This window comes from Eumetopias jubatus, unplaced genomic scaffold (genome assembly GCF_037043125.1).
Source record: "Eumetopias jubatus isolate StellerSeaLion01/CBP00866 unplaced genomic scaffold, mEumJub1_p1.0 scaffold_5, whole genome shotgun sequence".
NCBI classification, from domain to species: Eukaryota; Metazoa; Chordata; class Mammalia; order Carnivora; family Otariidae; genus Eumetopias; species Eumetopias jubatus.
The window spans coordinates 53,093,859-53,113,474 of NW_028274811.1; the positions used below are offsets into that span (position 1 = coordinate 53,093,859).

At 40.5% G+C, this 19,616-nt stretch overlaps 1 protein-coding gene and 1 pseudogene across 3 annotated transcripts in view; both read right to left on the bottom strand.

Annotated features, from left to right (window-relative positions):
* LOC114198234 (survival motor neuron protein-like) overlaps positions 1-18,241 on the bottom strand; it is a 36,545-nt gene extending 18,304 nt beyond the window's left edge. For 2 of the 3 annotated variants that reach the window (XM_088023342.1, XM_088023341.1), the window contains exons 1-6: positions 18,138-18,241; positions 6,037-6,108; positions 3,370-3,489; positions 2,266-2,466; positions 1,786-1,941; positions 312-404 (exon numbers count right to left, since the gene is read on the bottom strand). In XM_088023342.1, the coding sequence (XP_087879468.1) occupies positions 312-404; positions 1,786-1,941; positions 2,266-2,466; positions 3,370-3,489; positions 6,037-6,108; positions 18,138-18,209 (714 nt within the window). In that variant the 5' untranslated portion in view covers positions 18,210-18,241. The remainder of the gene's footprint in view (positions 1-311; positions 405-1,785; positions 1,942-2,265; positions 2,467-3,369; positions 3,490-6,036; positions 6,109-18,137) is intronic. The other variant, XM_088023343.1, reaches the window with a different exon arrangement.
* LOC114198236 (14-3-3 protein beta/alpha pseudogene) lies at positions 8,725-9,629 on the bottom strand (annotated as a pseudogene).
* Positions 18,242-19,616: the final 1,375 nt, after the last annotated feature.

Genomic DNA, 19,616 nt, shown 5'->3' on the forward strand with positions numbered 1-19,616 from the left:
GAGCAAAACATTAATCCTTATTTATGGTGCAATTAAATCCTTTCAAATAAGAGATACCTCCCTAGAGAATGAGATATAATTTCTGACAGGAAGGAAGCAGGCAATATCGGGCTCAGAATCGGGAGCAAGAAGACTGAGTCTGGGTAGAAGAAGTACATTAAAAACAAACACCTAAGGTTTAGTTCAAATTTTTACACATTAGAATCTGACCATAGGGATGGTCTAAAATGACATTTCCCAATCACCTATGTGCTGCTAAATCCCTAAGTATGTATGAAAGCAAGGTTTAATCTGAATTCTTTTGCACTTACTGGTGGTCCAGAAGGAAATGGAGGCAGCCAGCATGATAAGAAGTGTGGTGGTGGTGGTGGAGGTGGTGGTGGGCCACTGAATTTTAGACCAGGCTGTAAAGGACATTCCAAAGGAAGATTAATTTACCAATTTACACATGAAAGGAGGAAAAAGATTCAATGGCATAAGAGTAAAAATAATCACCCAGAATATTATATCAAAAAAGATGAAACAGAATTTCATATACCAAATGTGAAGACTCATAAATCTAAATATTCCTCATTTCCTTTCTATATAAACATTCAGAAAGTAAAATCAAAGTAAGAAAGACTCCTAATTACCAAATAAATCAGAGGTAGTGTATTTAGCAAGATATTTCAAACATGAAAGACTATCTCCCCCACAATTTTGCTAATTAAATTGTATAATCCTTTTATGGATGTCCTCTGAGTTACATATAGTATTGTAGAACATATATTGTAAAAATTAGTAAACCTCTCATTTAATAAGAAAAACCAGCCCCCTGAAACCAATGAAGTATGATATATAAATTAAGAGGTCTGATCTTTCTAGAAACTGTAATATAAATCTAGTAAGAAATCTGACACAGAAAATCTTCAGAAAAAGCTTTAATAAGTCATGATTCCCGAGCGGTCCTGGGATCGAGCCCCGTGTCGGGTTCCCTGCTCGGCGGGAAGCCTGCTTCTCCCTCTCTCACTCCCCGTGCTTGTGTTCCCTCTCTCGCTATGTCTTCTCTCTCTCAAATAAATAAATAAAAATCTTTAAAAATAAAAAATAAATTAAAAAAATAAAAATCTTTTTTCTCCAAGGATTTAACTAATTAATTTATCTGAGAGAACGAACCGGGGGGGGGGGGGGGCGGAGGAGGAGGGGCAGAGGCAGAGGGAGAAGCAGACTTCCCGCTGAGCAGGGAACCTGACACGGGGCTCGATCCCAGGACCCTGAGATCATGACCTGGGCCGAAAGCAGACACTTAATCAACTGGGCCACCCAGGTGTCCCAATAAAAATCTTTTCTGTTTAAGTTTATTTGTTACTTACAGCCAAAAGAACCATAAAGGAAAACAATTTTGCATTTTAATCTATGGAACAATCTGGGAGCACCTTAGGATTTAATCTGTATTAGATGTAAATACTGTGTTTTCCTCCAATTTTTACACACTTACCCAAGTGACATGGAGAACTAGAGCATAATACCCTGCTGATGATAAAACATCGTAATACTTTCTAACTTAAGTTCACTAAATTATTAGACTAATATGCAATCCTCCATAAATAGTTGGGAAAGCCTTTCGGTATAAAATACTCTGCATTGCATTACCACCTTATTTCCTTTACAAAGAATTTTCAAGTGTAGATTTATAGTATCTACAGAAAACTACAAAAGTTTCACAGAAAAGCTAAAACTCACTTAATGGAGGGGTGGAAAGTTCTTAACTATTTCCTGGGAAACCTTTTCTGGGTAGAAATTTACCTTTCCTGGTCCCAGTCCTGATCCTGGCATGGGGGGTGGTGGAGGGAGAAAAGAGTTCCATGGCGCAGCTTTTGACTTGATGTTATCTGGTTTATTTCCAGGAGACCTAGAGGAATTCTCACTTTCATCTGTTGAAATTTGACTTTCATTTTCATTCTTTAAAAAGAAAAAATAGATGTGTTTTGTTATAAAGGTATCATTTTTTTAAAAAGATTTATTTGTCTGAGAGTGAGCGAGCATGAGAGAGTGCACAAATGGGGCGGGGGGGGCGGGGGGAGCAGAGGGAGAAGCAAGCTCCCTGCTAAGGCGAAGGCAGACGTTTAACCAAATAAGCCACACAGGCATCCCTAAAGGTGTCATTAAAAAAGAATTAGTGCGTCAGTAGATCAAACTAACAACTAGTTATAGTGTTTACTTTCTCATCCCCTGTCGGCTTCCAAGAATTCACCGCCCCCCGCCCCCCCCTTCCGGTATCCTTACCTCCTGAGCATTCTGTTCTACATTATTAGCTACTTCAGAGGCTGGGGAAAGTAGATCAGACATATTTTGCTCCTCCCTATTTCCATATCCAGTATAAACCACAATGCAGGTTTCCCTCTTAAAATCAATTGATGCAATGGTAGCTGGGTAAACACAGCCGTCTTCTGACCAAATGGCAGAACATTTGTCACCAACTTTCCACTATAAAAGAAACCAAAGATACTCGCATATTTCTTTTAAAGAGGATGAACTGCAGTCTTGTTTAGGTAGGGTATAGTAGGTTGTGGAGGGGACAGTCTCCAGTTACCTCATCTGGAATGCAGAATGATATAGTCAAAAAGGTTTGTGGCCAAAACACATAAATATGAATTTCCAATATAAATATAATTTTATTTATATAATCAAGCCACTTATTTGCCATATAAAATCTGCCATTTATATAATTGTCGACAAGTGTCTTAGTCTCATTTTCCTTATCTGTTAAGTAACTATAATAAAATCTACCTCATATACTTGTTATGAAGAACAGAAAGGGGGGAAAAGTGTGTAAAGTGTCCTGCACTCTGGTCCAGCACATAGGGAGAGCTTATCAAATGTTAGCTCTCTTCCCCCTTGGTAATGATAAAACTAAAGGAACTGATAAGACACCAAAATATTTAGCTTTCAGGTCTACTATTTTATATAGGAGAAATGATTCCACCCAGAATATTTGGTTCCTGGGTATTAGTTTAAGGGACCACAGAAGCTGTGGTCCAAAGGGAGGGTGGAAATAAAAGCATAGCCATCTCTCAACTTAAGCAGAATACTGCCAATTCAGATTAAGGCTCTGAGATACTCCTCCCAAACAGCACTGGGTTCCTCAACCCCACCCCTCACATGAAGTAAACACAATCTTCAATGGATCATTCCCACCTAATTCATTATGCTTTTATTAACATGTATGTTCCTAAACTATAGAAACTTTAATAGCTATTTTAGAAATTTTGTGATTACCTGTCAATGGAAAACACTATACTAATAATTTAACTTAAGAATATTTTACACTATTATTAAAAACAGTAACAAGAAATTCTCTGAAGTTCAATCTCAATGTTTTAAAATAACCTGCTTCAGGGGTATTGTAGCATTCTTTTTTTGGCTTTTATTCTTCTTAGCAGGTTTTCTTTTAGGTGCGCCTTTTGGTTTATCTGAAGCTTCAGAAATGTCACCATTCTTTAGAGCATGCTATGAAAACAAGAATAGAAATGTACATGTTACAGGGTAAGACATCAAAGAAGTTTAACAAAAGAACTCAGTCACTACAAGCTGGTCTCAAAGCCCCATCAACGCAGACAGCCTCTACTTCCTCTTTCCACCATCCCACACACTACAGAAACTACTCGGAAGGCATCATATATCTGATTATCAGCTCTAAGGACCCTTTTATTTATTCTACTTATTTTTTAAAGATTTTATTTATTTATTTGTCAGAGAAAGAGAAAGAGAGGGAGAGAACACACAAGCAGGGGGAGTGGCAGAGGGAGAAGCAGGCTCCCCGCTGAGCAGGGAGCCCGATGTGGGGCTCGATCCCAGGACCCTGGGCTCATGACCTGAGCCGAAGGCAGACACTTAAGTGACTGAGCCACCCAGGCGACCCTCTAAGGACCCTTTGAATTAAGTCCTCACTTTCACCCTTTCTGGAACATTATATTCTGTTGATCATTTGTCTTGAAATTTATGACATATTGGATGATATAGCAATGCAGAACTCCAATGCTTTATTACCTCTCTGATCAAGTCTTAAACTTTGGCATTCACAAAAAGAACTGTCCATCCTTCTTTACCTGCTTATGATCATCTATTCCTAATAATTCAATTATAATCTCTATGCAAGCGGACTTTTAAAGCTATTATCCAGGTGACATTTCTTCTTCATTCAATCTAACATTTCCAATTACCAATTTCCTATCTTCACATTTACTTCACACTCAACACAATTAAAAGTAAACTATTGGGCACCTGGGTGACTCAGTAGATTAAGTATCCAACTCTTGATTTCAGGTCAGGTCACAATCTCAGGGTCATGAGATTGAGTCCCACATCAGGCTCTGTGCTCAGCATGGACTCTGCTTGGGATTCTCTCTCTCTCCCTCTCCCCCATCCCCTCTTCATACTCTCTAAAAAAATAAAATAAATCTTTTTTTTTTTTTAAAGATTTTATTTATTCACTCAAGACACAGAGATACAGAGAGAGACAGAGAGAAAGAGCACAAGCAGGGGGAGAGGCAGAGGGAGAAGCAGGCTCCCCGCTGAGCCAGGAGCCGGACAGGGGGCTCGATCCCAGGACCCTGAAATCATGACCTGCGCCGAAGGCAGATGCTTAACCATCTGAGCCACCCAGGTGCCCCTAAGTCTTTTTTTTTAAAAACGCTTCCTAATCTTTATTTCTTTTTTATTATGTTAGGTTAGTCACCATACAGTACATCATTAGGTTTTGATGTAGTGCTCCATGATTCATTGTTTGCATGTAACACCCAGTGCTCCATGCAATTCGTGCCCTCCTTAATACCCATCACCAGGGTAACCCATCGCCTAACCCCCTCCCACCTAAAACTCTCAGTTTGTTTCCTGGAGTCCATAGTCTCTCATGGTTCGTCTCCCCCTCTGATTTCCGCCCCCTTCATTTTTCCCTTCCTTCTCCTAATGTCCTCCATGCTGTTCCTTATGTTCCACAAATAAGTGAAACCATATGATAATTGACTTTCTCTGCTTGATTTATTTCACTTAGCATAATCTCCTCCAGTCCCATCCAGGTTGACGCAAAAGTTGGGTATTCGTCCTTTCTGATGGCTGAGTAATATTCCATTGTATATATGGACAAAATAAATCTTTAAAAATAAATAAATAAAAGTAAACTATCTTTTCCTCTACTCAGACTACTTCCCTCTGCAATATCATCAATTCCATACAATGCTGAGCCCCACTTTAATCTGCATTTTACAGAACCCCGCAGTAGTATGCTTCTACTCTAAGGGTATACTGAAAAGCATTACTGACAAATTGGAATTCAGCTTCAAGGATGACATACAGGTTTGATCTTTACCTCATGCTACAGGAGTGACTAAAGGAAAGAAGTGGACTTTGTACCTGGTGCTCTCTATGAGTATATGTTCTTACTATTGATGGCCCATGCATGGTGCTCAAAAAAACTAAATACTTCACATGGTAGGCAAAGTGATAATGCTGGACAACTGTGTAAATGTCTTGTTTGGGCCACAAAAACACACTACATCCCCTAAAAGAATAGTATATTCCTACCATCAGGAACACTTGACTTGATAACCAACTCACAGGATTTGGAGAAGATTAATTTAATATAAGCACAGCACTTAGAACGGTGCCTAAAATGTTGTAAACACTCTACAAGTACTAATTATAGCACTACTGATATTTATCATTATTATTTCAATGAAGGCTTGTTAAATGAAAATTATAATTCAGGCCGCCCTTCCACTAATCTGAATTAGAGGACTTCTATAGTTTGATACAATGCAAACGCATTACAAGTAATTAGTGTTTAAAATTCTACTTCAGTTCTTTGTTAAAGGGATGAAATACAGACAGCCTACCAACTTTTTAAAGGAATATTATCAGATTATCAACTAACCAGTGATATCTATTGGTCTTCAAAATTAGAACTGAGTAGTATGTACATTAACAGTTATCAGTTAATTTTTTTCCCAAATGATTAACATGAGGAAATAAGGAAAACAGTAAGTAAACATTTCATACCTTAAACGAAGCCACAGCTTTATCATAAGCTTTTATTAATGCTGTATCATCCCAAATGTCAGAATCATCACTCTGGGAAGTGTAAAGAACAAAAACAAGATTTAAATGGATTTCATCAAAATGTATGTTAGATGGTATCAGGAGCCATCTTACTTCAGACATAATGAAATTACACTAAAAACAGGTATTTAAAATCCTAAATAAAACTACAGAAAGCCTACCTACTTAAGAGAGTATGTGACATTACCCCCAAAGTCAGACCTATATAAATGCTCTAAGAGGTACACTGAAAAGTGAATGCTCCAATTTTTTTTACTGATAAAATTATTTTTTTAAAGATTTTACTTATTTATTTGACACAGAGAGAGAGATAGCGAGAGAGAGGGAGAGAGCACAAGCAGGGGGAGCAGCAGGCAGAGGGAGAAGCAGGCTTCCTGCGTGAGCAGGGAGCCCGATGTGGGGCTCGATCCCAGGACCCTGGGATCATGACCTGAGCTGAAGGCAGTGGTTTAACCAACTGAGCCACCCAGGCGCCCTTTACTGATAAAATTTTTTTTTCACTTTTGAATTTTTACACTTTTCCTGATTATTCCGTGTTAAGGTGGAAACTAGAACTGTTTAAAAGACATACACAAATCTAGTACATCAATAACCGGGGATTTTTCTTTTTCTTTTTTTTTTTTCTATACTATTTTCACAACCACAGGAGTGCTTGCTAGGCAATATAACTGTTACAGAAGGAAACGTGAGGCAGAATACTGCTAAGGAAAAACAGAAGAAAGAGCTACCAGATATACAGACAGGCTCATTCCACATTCACTACTGCATTTTCAAGCGCCAAGTATTAACTGTACCTTTTGTTCAGCTAGAAAGCGGGGAGGGATTTTTTTTTTTCTTTTTGGTTTTAAATCAGTGCATGAATGTTTCTTTTCTCGTTTCAGCAGATGGACAAACAGGTGGACACTACAGCTACGTGGAATGTTCAAGGGAGAGGGGGTACTGTGAGACTGGTAGGCCTGGCTATTCTGGACTCTCCCCACTGTGGTGTTCATACAACTTCTCTGCATTATAGGATCTTTTTCAAACAGGTCTGTGAACTTGGCTAGAGGAGCACACTTGGGAGATCTGGTGACAGGTACTAACAAGTATTATCAGGGCTGGCTGCAACACAGAGAGAAATCATGGGTATTTAAAAACACTTTTTTGGGCGCCTGGGTGGCTCAGTTGGTTAAGTGACTGCCTTCGGCTCAGGTCATGATCCTGGAGTCCCGGGATCGAGTCCCGCATCGGGCTCCTTGCTCAGCGGGGAGTCTGCTTCTCTCTCTGACCCTCTTCCCTCTCGTGCTCTCTCTCTCACTCTCTCTCAAATAAATAAATAAAATCTTTAAAAAACAAAAAACAAAAAACACTTTTTTGATTCAATCTCGGTCTGATTGAAGAGCAACAAGCGTGCTGAGAACCGGAGGAAGCCAGAGCTGTGTGCTGGAAGCCAGAGCTGTGTGCTGGAAGTTCTTCTCAACTCTGAAGCGAGGCCTGCTGACCAAAGTGCTCACCATCTTTGCTTACCCCCTTCAGGCCCCCACCCTGCCCAAACAGTATTAAAGAACAGAAGACAACGACAGAATTCAAAAAGAAAAAAATGTAAGGAAACAGGACAGAAACTTAAAGAGGGAAAAGAAAAACCAAAGTCAACAGTCAAAAAGGACAGTGGGAAGAATGTCTGATTTCAAAATTTAAAAGCCCCAAGCTAGGAAGCACCCAAAGACTGAGTACTTCTTAAGTGAAAGGCAATCTCTGCAGAACATGACTCTTAAAGGTATTACCCAGGAAACAGATAAGGCCATTCATAAGATACACGGCTTTTTTCTTCTTCAGGTCCTGGTTACAAGGAAAACAGATTCCACTACTGGAGCAGAAATTGCAAATCAGTAAGATGGCTGTGGGAAAGGGGTGTCAGTCACGTGTTCTAGGAACACTGGACCTTTTCATGGTGTCAAAACCCAATTATCTGCCATAAAGAGTTTCCATTTCAGGCTTTGAGTTTACTCAGAGGAAGACACTGTGGACATCTGCAGTCATGAACTTTCGAGTGGCAACAGCCCAAACTGGCCAAGTATCTGTAATCCCCAAAAAACAGGCAGAACTACTGTGAGTTGCTGTCACACTTGAATGTCACAGGACAGGTGTCTCACTCCATGTCCCAATATAATCTGTAACTTTTTGTACAACTTTACAATGGAACTGTTATTTCAGCGACTAGTTTGATATCAGATTAAACTTTCCAAAAAGAGACACATAATTCAGGTCTAGTTTTTCTACCAGTAAGAGTTCTGCTAAGTTACAAAACTCCATAATCACAGTGTTCAGTTTAAAAAAAATTCAACACACAGTAATCCTATCAATGTTAATCAAAATCAAAATTTCAGAATGCCGTGGCATTTATGTGACCAATCTGAGTTTTCTTTTATTTTTTATTTTTATCTTTTTAAAGATTTTATTTATTTATTTGAGAGAGAGAATGAGATAGAGAGAGCGAGCATGAGACAGGGGAGGGTCAGAGGGAGAAGCAGACTCCCTGCTGAGCAGGGAGCTCGATGCGGGACTCAATCCTGGGACTCCAGGATCATGACCTGAGCCGAAGGCAGTCACTTAACCAACTGAGCCACCCAGGCACCCCCAATCTGAGTTTTAGATACAAACACCAGCTGTTTATCCCATGGACCATTTTGCTAGCTGAGGCTGTGAAAAATTCAAAGTCAACGTATGACTTTTTTTTTTAAATCACACAAAGGGATATATGTGGAGGGTACAGAGTGACATTGAACAGATCACGAAGCACAACAGACGTTAGTTCTCTCCCTCCTCAGCATCTCCTTCATCTCCCTGGTTTTCCGACATCCACAGTGTGAGATTGTCTCTAAGCAACTGCATGATCAGGGTGCTGGCTTTGTAAGACTCTTCATTCAGTGTATCCAATTCAGAAACTGCTTCATCAAATGCTGTTTTTGCCAGGCTGCAAGCCTTTTCAGGAGAGTTTAGAATCTCAGAGAAGACTGAGAAATTCAGTGCCAGGCCAAGTCGAATTGGGTGTGTAGGCTGCATTTCTTTCTTACTAATTTCAAATGCTTCCTGGTAAGCCTGCTGGGAGTTCGACACAGTGGTTTATTATCTTCAGATGCCACCTCAGAAAGGTATCTAAAATAATCTTTCATTTTCAAGTAGAACACCTTGCTTTCTGGTTGTGTAGCATTGGGAATAAGATATTTGTCCAACAGCTCCAGAACATCATTGCAGATGTCCTGCAGTTCGGCCTCTATCTTCTCCCGGTACTCTCTGCCCATCTGCTGCTGCTTCTCATTCCTCTCAGTTTTCTGCTCAGTGCTGGAGATGACGCGCCAGGAAGAGCGGAGGGCACCCACCACGTTCTTGTAGGCAATGGAGAGCAGATTTCTCTCCTCATTGGAGAGTTCGTGCCCCTGTTCCGTGACGGCCTTCATGGCTGCAGCCATGTCGTCATAGGGCTCGGCCTGCTCGGCAAGTTTGGCTTTCTGTACCAACTCACTTTTATCCATGGTCATTCCCGGGGGGGAGGGCAAGAGGAGGCAGACGCTTGTGAGCGAAGCTCCAAGCGTGGTGACCTCTTCCTTCCCAAGCCCACTCCTCAGGTGGCAGCGGTCGAATGCTCCACAATTTAATGAGTAAGTGAATATGTTCAAGGGTAACCCATGTTTGATGGCCAATAAAGCCAATAAAGGGTTTAGCTTGGCAGTGTGGGAAAATATCTGGCCATTAGCTTGAGTTTATACAGACAATGGTAATGCTAGTCTGACCACAGAATCTGTGGTCCAAAAAATATTCTTTTCCCCTTGACTTACGCTATGTCTAGATTACTCAAGGAATTCTCAAAATGTTTAAGGTTATAAATTATTAATAGTGACTAATCAATTTTCATTTTATTTTTTTAAAGATTTTATTTATTTATTTGACAGAGAGAGAGACAGCCAGAGAGGGAACACAAGTGGGGGAGTGGGAGAGGGAGAAGCAGGCTTCCCGCGGAGCAGGGAGCCCGACTGTGGGCTTGATCCCAAGACTCTGGGATCATGACCTGAGCCAAAGGCAGACACTTAATGACTGAGCCACTCAGGGGCCCCTATTATTTTTAAAGATATTTATTTATTTATTTGACAGAGTGGGACAGGGAGGGGGAGAGAGAGAGAACACAAGCAGAGGAGTGACAGGCAGAGGGAGAGGGAGAAGGAGGCCTCCCAATGAGCAGGGAGCTGGTTGCAGGACGACTGAGCCACCCGTGTGCCCTTGGAGAGGACGTTCTTAAGAGTAAAACATATAGCAACTCAAAATCCTCACATGCCAATGGTTACTGTCAGATCAGGGAAACAACACATTTCAAAATGAAAAGACAGCTCAGATTTTATACAAAGCTATTAAAACAAAAAATACTGTAGCTAATAAAACTTCCCAAATAACAATCACAAAAAGAGGGAAACAACACCCAAAATGAAGTTAAATATTCTTTTTTTTTTTTTAAAGATTTATTTATTTATTTATTTATTTATTTATTGGACAGAGAGAGACAGCGAGAGCAGGAACACGAGCAGGGGGAGTGGGAGAGGGAGAAGCAGGCTTCCTGCTGAGCAGGGAGCCTGATGTGGGACTCGATCCCAGGACCCTGGGATCATGACCTGAGCCGAAGGCAGACGCTTAACGACTGAGCCACCCAGGCGCCCTGAAGTTAAATATTCTTAAACTAGCATCCACAAACCACCTTGAATCAAATATTTAAAAAATTTAGATGGCAAAACGGCAAAAGGCCAGGATTTGAATCAGGAGTTAAAAATCAAGAAAGAAATGGAAGAAAAAGTAATGTTGGCTACAAAGTACCCAGAGAAGAATACATCTGACTGAAAACTTAAGTGGTACTAAGGAAAAGCCATTAAAAAAAAATAAGAAAAATAAGAAGTGAAATGATAAATATGGATGACTAGCAAAGAATATTTAACATATGTATAAATGGGGTCCCTGAAGAATTATGGCTAAAAAAACAAAAACAAACAAAAACTCTAAAAAAACCTCGTAGAGCCTGTAAACAAAAAGACAAAGTCACTTACAAAATAAAGAAAATCAATTAATATTAGACTTTCCCATAGAAATTTATGGGAAAAAGTATGAGCCAAGTATCTTGTGATACACCCTACCTGTCCTTAGAGTACCAAGACTAACTTTACAATGTGCAAGAACACTATACTCATTAGTCTTTGCAGAGGAATCTACTGAAAATAAGCTTCATCCAACTAAGATATGAATAGGGAAATCTTGGGTTAAAAAAACAAACCAAACCAGGGGCGCCTGGGTGGTTCAGTCATTAAGTGTCTGCCTTCGGCTCAGGTCGTGATCCTGGGATCGAGCTCCACCTCGGGCTCTCTGCTCAGTGGGAAGCCTGCTTCTCCCTCTCCCATTCCCCCTGCTTGTGTTCCCTCTCTCGCTATCTCTCCATCAGATAAAGTCTTTAAAACAAAACAAAACAAAAAACAAACCCCAAGCTGTTAGCATCAAATATATGTAACTGCAGTTCTAAGAGAAAAGTAAAGTACACACGACCCTTAAACAACAGAGGGTAGAGGGATCAGGGGTGCCAACTCCTCCCTACCCCACCTCCTACCCACCCCAGTCAAAAATCTGTGTATAACTTTTTTTTTTTAAAGTAGGCTCCATACCTAACATGGGGCTTAAAGTCACGACCTAAAATAAAGAGTCACATGCTCTACTGACTGAGCCAACCAAGCATCCCTATATATAACTTGATTCACCCAAACCTTAACCACTAATAGCCTACTGTTGACCAGAAAGAAGGCTTACAGGGAACATGAACAGCCCATTAACACACATTTGATAAAAAATATTATATACTATATTCTTACATTGAAATAAACTAAAAAAAATATTAAAATCCTAAAGAAAATACATTTATAGTACCATACTGTATTTATGGCAAAAAATTCATGTAGCTGGACCTGCACAGCTCAAACCAGTGTTGTTCAAGGGTCAATATCTATTAAATTGACAAGCTGATTCTAAAACTCAAATGGAAATACAAAGGACCGAGAATAGCCAAAACAATTTTTTTTGCTTTTTAAAAGATTTTAATTATTTGAGAGAGCGAGCACGAGGGAGAGCAGGGGGGAGGGGCAAAGGAAGAAGCAGTCTTTCCACTGAACAGGGAGCCCACGCTCTTATCTCAGGACCCTGAGACCATGACCTGAGCCAAAGGCAGATGCATAACCCACTGAGCCACCCAGGTGTCCCTAGCCAAAACAATTTTGAAAAAGCTAAGCAAAGCTGGAGGATTTATATTATCTGACTTTAAGATATATGTGAAGCTACAGTAATCAAAAAGTGTGATATTAGCATCAAGATAGAGACTAATGTAATAAAACTGAGTCATAAATAGTCCCATACACATGATTGATTTGAAACAAAGGTACACATGCAATTTAGTAGAGAAAGCACAGTAGTGTCAACAAATGTTGCTGAAACAATTGGAAACTCTTATGCAGAGAAAAAGAATGTGCACCCCTATCTTGAGCCATACTCAAAAATTAATTCCTAATGGATCAGAGAAATGTAAAACATAAAACTGTGTAAAACTTAAGAGCCAAATGCAAATCAAAACCCCATTGAGATATTAACTCACACCCGTCATAATGGCTAAAATCAAAAACACAAGAAACAAGTGTGGGTGAGGATGTGCAGAAAAAGGAATCCTCATGCACTGTTGGACAATGCAAACTGGACCAGCCACCATGGAAAACAGTATGGAGATTATTCAAATTAGTAACAGAACAACCCCTCCCCCTGCAAAAAGAACTACCCTATGATCCAGTAACCACACTGAATATTTACCCAAAGAATAAAAAAACACTAACTTGAAAGGATATATGCAGCCCTATGTTTATTTTAAAAAATCCTCTTATTTCATCATAGATGTATTCTTTAATCCCCATCTCCCCACCCACCTCCCCTCTCAAAATCATCAGTTTGTTCTCTATAGTTAAGAGCCTTTCTTGGTTTATCTTTTTCCTTTGTTTTCTTTCTTTTCTTTCTTTCTCTCTTTCTCTCCTCTCTCTCTCTTTTTTTAAAGTAGGCTCCAGGCCTAACATGGAGCCCAATGCAGGGCTTGAACTCATGACCCTGAGATAGAGACCTGAGCTGAGATCAAGAGTCAGACGCTTTACCAACTGAGCCACCCAGGCGCCTGTTTGTTTTTTAAATTCCACAGAAGAGTCAAATCAGATGGTATTTGTTTTTCCCTGACCTATTTCACTTAGCATTATACTCTCTAGCTCTATGCATGTTGTTGCAAATGGCAAGACTTCATTCTTTTCTATGACTAAGTAACATTCCATCGTCCATACATGCCACATCTTCTTTATCCATTCATATATCAATGGACACTTGGGTTGCTTTCAATTTGCCTAGTGTAAATAATGTTGCTATAAATACAGGGGTGCATGGGACGCCTGAGTGGCTCAGTTGGTTAAGCAGCTGCCTTCGGCCCGGGTCATGATCCCAGGGTCCTGGGATCGAGTCCCACAGCGGGCTCCTTGCTCAGCAGGGAGCCTGCTTCTCCCTCTCTCTCCCTCTGCTTGTACTCTGTCAAATAAATAAAATCTTTAAAAAATAAATACATACATACATACATACAGGGGTGCAGGTATCCCTTGCCTTAAGAGTTTCTGTCTTTTTTTGGGTAAATACCCCATAGTGCAATTCCTACATCTTAATGTAGTTGTATTTTTAATTTTTTGAGGAACCTCCATACTGTTTTCCACAGCGGCTGCACCAATTTGCATTACCACCAACAGTGCAAGAAGGTTCCTTTTTCTGCACATCCTCATGCACTTTTTTTTTTTAGCCATTATGACAGGTGATATCTCAATGTATTTTTTTTTTTTTAAGTAAACTCTATGCCCAATGTGGGGGGTCAAACTCATGATTCCAAAATCCAGAATTACATACTCTACCCACTGTGCCAGGCAGGCACCCCTTCTTATGGTTTTGATTTGCATTTCCGTTGTGATGAGGGATGAGGTACATCGTTTCATATGTGTTGGCATCTGTCTTCTTTGAAAAAGTCTGTTCATGTCTTCTGCCCATTCTTTTCTTAATTTTTAGTTAATTTTTTTTAAGTAAGCTCTACATCCACCAACATAGGACTTGAACTCGCAACAATGAGATCAAGAATCATATGCTCTACTGACTAAGACAGCCAGGCACCCCTCCTCTGCCCGTTTTTAAATTGGATTGTTTTTTGGGTATTGAGTTCTATCAGTTCTTCACATATTTTGGATACTAACCCTTTATTGGATATGTCATTTGCAAATGCCTTCTCCCATTCATTGGCTGCCTTTTGGTTTTGATGATTGTTTCCTCTGCTGTACAGAAACTTTTTATTTTGATGTAGTTCCAATAACTTTTGCTTTTATTTCTCTTGTCTCAGGAGACCTATCCAGAAAAATATTGCCATGACCAATGTCAGAGAGATTACTGCCTGTGCTCTCTTCAAGGATTTGTATGGTTTCAGGTTTCACATTAGGTGTCTAATCCATTTTGAGTTTATTTTTGTGTATGGTGAAAGAACGTGGTCCAGTTTTTCCACACCATTTGTAGAAGAGATTGTTTTCTTCCCATTGTATATTCATTCCTCCTTGGTGAAAGATTAATTGACCACACAACTGTGGGTTTATTTTTGGGTTTTCTGTTCTATTCCAGTGAGCTATGTATGTATTTTTATACCAGTACCATACAGTTTTAATTACTACCACTCTGTTATACAACTTGAAATCTGGAATTATGATACCTTCAGTTTCATTTGTCAAGATTGCTTTGGCTATTCGAGGTCTTCTGTAGTACCATACAAATTCTAGGTTTGCGCTCGTTCTGTGGAAAATGCTGTTTGTATTTTGACAGAGATTGCATTAAATCTGTAGATTGCTTTGAGTAGTATAGACATTTTAACAATATTTGTTCTTCCAACCCATGAGCATGGAATGAATGTCTTTCCCTTTCTTTGCATTGTCTTAAATTCCTTTCATCGGTATTTCACCTCTGTTTACTGCAGCATTATTTAGCCAAATCATGGAAGCAGTGCAAGTGTCCACTGACAGATGAATGGATAAAGAAGATGTGGTATATATACACAACGGAATATTACTCAGCCATAAAAACGAAGTCTTATCATTTGCAACAACACAGATAGACCTGGTGAATAATGCTAAGTGAAGTAAGTCATCAGAGAAAGACACAGCATATGATCTCACTCATATGTGGAATTTAAGAAACAAAACAAAGGAACAGGGCGCTGGCTCAGTTGGTGGAGAATGCAACTCTTCATCCCAGGGTAGTGAATTCAAGCCCCATGTTGGGCGTGGAGCCTACTTAAAAAACAAAAAAACAAAAAAAACACAAATGAAGTGGAAAAAAAAGAGAGACAAACCAAGAAACAGACTCTTAACTACTGAGAACCAACTGATGGTTACCAGAGGAGAGGGGGATGGGGAAATGGGTGAAATAGGTGAAGGGGATTAAGAGTAAACTTACCATGATGAGCCCTAAGTAATGGAGAGAAGTACTGAACCACTATATTGTACACCTGAAACTAATATAACACTGCATGTTAAGTTTACTGGAATTAAAATTAAAAACTTAACTAAAAAAAAAAAGAATCCTACTCTCCAACTCTTACCTTCTAGCCTCTGCAACTTATTCCTTCTAGTAGCTGGAAGAATTATTCCACTTCCTTGGGACAAAACACCCATCCTCCAACTTTTTAAACTCTTACTCTAAGTCTTCACTCCATTTCTTAGCCAGCTTAAATTCCATGGTCAATTATCAAGACAATTCAATTGTACTTCTCCCTCTCCCTTCCTTACATTCTCTTGGTAAAACTACAGCCCCCACCCCCATTTCAAAAAAGATTTTATTTGAGATAGAGTGAGAGAGAAAGAGAGTGAAAGAACACAAGTGGGGGGAGGGGCAGAGGGAGAGGGAGAAGCAGGCTCTCCACTGAGCAGGGAGCCTGATGAGGGGCTCGATCCCAGGACCGTGGGATCATGACCTGAGCCACAGGCAGACGCTAAACTGACTGAGCTACCCAGGCGCTCCAAAGTACAGCCCTTTTAATTTCAACTCCTTTTTTTTTTCCTTTAAGATTTTATTTATTTATTTGATGGAGGACGAGAGAGCACAAGCAGGGGGAGTGGCAGAGGGAGAGGGAGAGGGAGAAGCAGGCTCCCCGTTGAGCAGGGAGCCTAATGCAGGGCTGGATCCCAGGATGCTGGGATCATGACCTGAGCCGAAGGCAGACCCTTAATGACTGAGCCACCCAGACGCCCCTAATTTCAACTATTAATTCACTCTGTGCCTGCCCTCACACACTTGAACTGAACTTTGCTGGAGAAAAATACAATTATGTTGCCTAGTCTCCTTCATACTCATGGCCACAAATCTCAAGTAGATCTTTAACGTTGCCTAGCAACACTTCTATTACAGTTCCCTAGTCCAACACCCATCCAATCTCCCTAGTTCCTACTCTCTCTGCTCCAAGCTCCAACATCTGTCCCCCCTCACCCCAGCTGACTTTACTTCTTTTACTAAGAACAGCCACAATCAAAAGAGAATTTTCACAAATCTGTCCAACCACAAAGGTCTGTATGCACAAAATTATCACCATATGAACTGTTTTTTTTTTTTTTTTTGGTGAGTTTTCTGCCTTTATTACCAAGCATCCCCCGCACCCCCTTTCATGCTCTCCCTGATGAGCTCTGAGACCCTGCTCTTGCAGCTGCTCTGAGCTTCATCACATTGAATATATTTGGTCACTCTTCCATCTTGCTTCTACTGTAAACCCTTTGATGGTAGGACAACGTGGCTTTGTGTGTCCCTCGTCTACTGGAGTGCCTGCCACATGAAGTCAGCTCATTAAAATTAAATGACTAACTGAATGAAGATCCAAAAGGATATTTCTGGAATTTTCTAGGTAGGATCTAAGTAAAACCTCCTCCCAAATATTTTTTTATTATGTTATGGTAATCACCATATATTACGTCATTAGCTTTTGATGTAGTGTTCCATGATTCATTGCTTGCGTATAACACGCAGTGCTCCATGCAGAACGTGCCCTCCTTAATACCCATCACCAGGCTAACCCATCCCCCCACCCCCTCCCTGAACTGTCAATGTTTCTAACAAAGGCCAAATCCATCCTCTCTTAGCTACTCTAGAACAGTGCTTCAACATTTGTCTTCTGTCGCTTGTGTCACCAAGTTTTCCATCCTTACTGGATCTTTCCCACCAGCCCACAAAATGTTGAAACAGGTTTCTCTCATCTTACAAACAAAAAACGAAACTGAGAATCCTATTTCAGTCCCCCCTCCATCTATTGTCCAATTTCTCTACCTTCTATTTACAACTTTTATAAATTTTCCTTTTTCTTCTCTCCTGATCTAAACTCACTCCAATCAGATTTTACCCAAGGTTGATCTTCCCCCTTACAAACCTTCTCCACTTGCAGTCTTCCTTAGCACACCTCAGTAAAAAGCAATTTCATCTTTTCAATGATTCAGGGCAATCTTGGAATTATTTTTGACTTTCCTCTCTCAAATCTCCATTATCGAATCCATGTGCAAAACCCCACTGCCTCATGATTCAAATTACACCTGGAATCCAAGTACTTTGCTTTCCATTCCTAACACCTTGGTCTAAAACTGGATCATTTCAACAGACTCCTAACTGGTTTGCCTGCTTCACCCCGGTCTGCCCCCCCGCACACCCCCCAGAGAGAATAGACAAACCAAGGTACGATCGAGGTGAGGTAGGGAATTGTCTCTCAGCTATCAGGGAGTCCAAGCCGCAAGAGGAAGGAGCTTGTGGCTAAAGTTCCCAAATGGGTGAAGATGTAGAAACCTGGAATACGGCCCCGCAATCAGCGGACCCGCCAGGTCCGGCCCAGCCGCGAGGGCTGGGAGGGGGGCTCTGGGAGCCCGCTCGGGACACTCGTCGGGAGGCGGTGCCGTCCAAGACCTCACCTGGCCGGTGCCACGCCGGAACAACACCGAATCCTCCTGCTCCGGAACGCCGCCACCTCCGCCCATCGCCATGGCGAGCCTACTGCCGGGTGCACGGCGTGGGCTCCGTCTCTCTGGAAGTGACGACTTCCGCCGCTCGGGACCTCTGGGAGCGGAAGAGTACGGTGTCCTGGAGACCGGCCACGAGGCCTTTAGGACTCCGCGTGCTCTCTAGGAGTGGTCACGGTCTCCGTGATTGGTAGCATTGCTGTTTCTTTTCGGCCTTCTTTCAATTCTTTGATTTCACTTTTTCGTAGGTTCGTTGAGTGATTCGACCAGGGTGTTTTTGTTTTAAGCAAATTTCCATAGAAAATACTGTCCATTGCAGATAATTTAGGAAATATGGGTAAGAAATACAAAAGTCTAGAAGTAACCAATAATATAGCTACCATTTTAAAAAGTGCTTTACAAAATTTTGTTAATTTTCACAACCCGATAAGTGCGGGACTTTTATAACCATTTTAAAGATAAGGAAATTTACTTTGGCACATGTGTACCATATACTACCACTCAGCAACAAAAAGGAACAAGGGGCACCTGGCTGGCTCAGTAAGTAGAGCATGCGACTCTTGATCTCGGGGGTTGTGAGTTATAGTCCCACATTAGGTGGTAGAGATTACCTCAAAAAATTTAAAAAGTAATGAACTATTCATATCCACCCCCCCCCAAAAGGAAACAGGCACAGAGCAATTCATACAGCTGCCTGGATTCCAGGTAGTAGAGTTCATGCCTTTAGACACTTCTCAACCGTAACATTTGGGTTAATATCCATTTTCCCAAATCTTCTCTACTACATTTTGAACTTAAAAAAGGAATCAAAATAAACAAATGGGACTGCATCAAACTTTCATTCTTTGCAGAGTGAAGGAAACCAACAAAAGGAAAAGACAACCTGCTGAATGGGTGAATACATTCTCACACATGATTTAACTGATAAGGGGTTAACATCCAAAATCCATAAAGAACTCGTAAAACTCTACAAACAAAAAAACCCCAAACCCCAAAATCCAGCAATCCCCTTAAAAAATGTGCAGAGGCCCTGCATAGGCATTTTTCCAAAGAACACATACAGATGTCAACAGGTACATGGAAAGATGCTCAATATCACTAATTACCAGGAAAATGCAAATCAAAACTACAATGAGCTATTTCAGGTGTTGGAATAGCTATTATCAGAAAGACAAGAAATAAGTGAGAGTAAGGATGTAAAAAGGGAATCCTCGTGCACTATTGGTGGGAATATAAATTGATGCAAACACCAGATGAGTGGATAAAGATGTTTATACACATATGCACAATGAAATCTTTCAATTTACAACATAGACAAACCCAGAGAGTTCCATGCTATGTGAAATAAGTCAGAGAAAGAAATACCATGACTTCACTTACATGTGAAAACTAAAAAAGTTGAACAAAAACAGATTCATAGAGAATAAACTG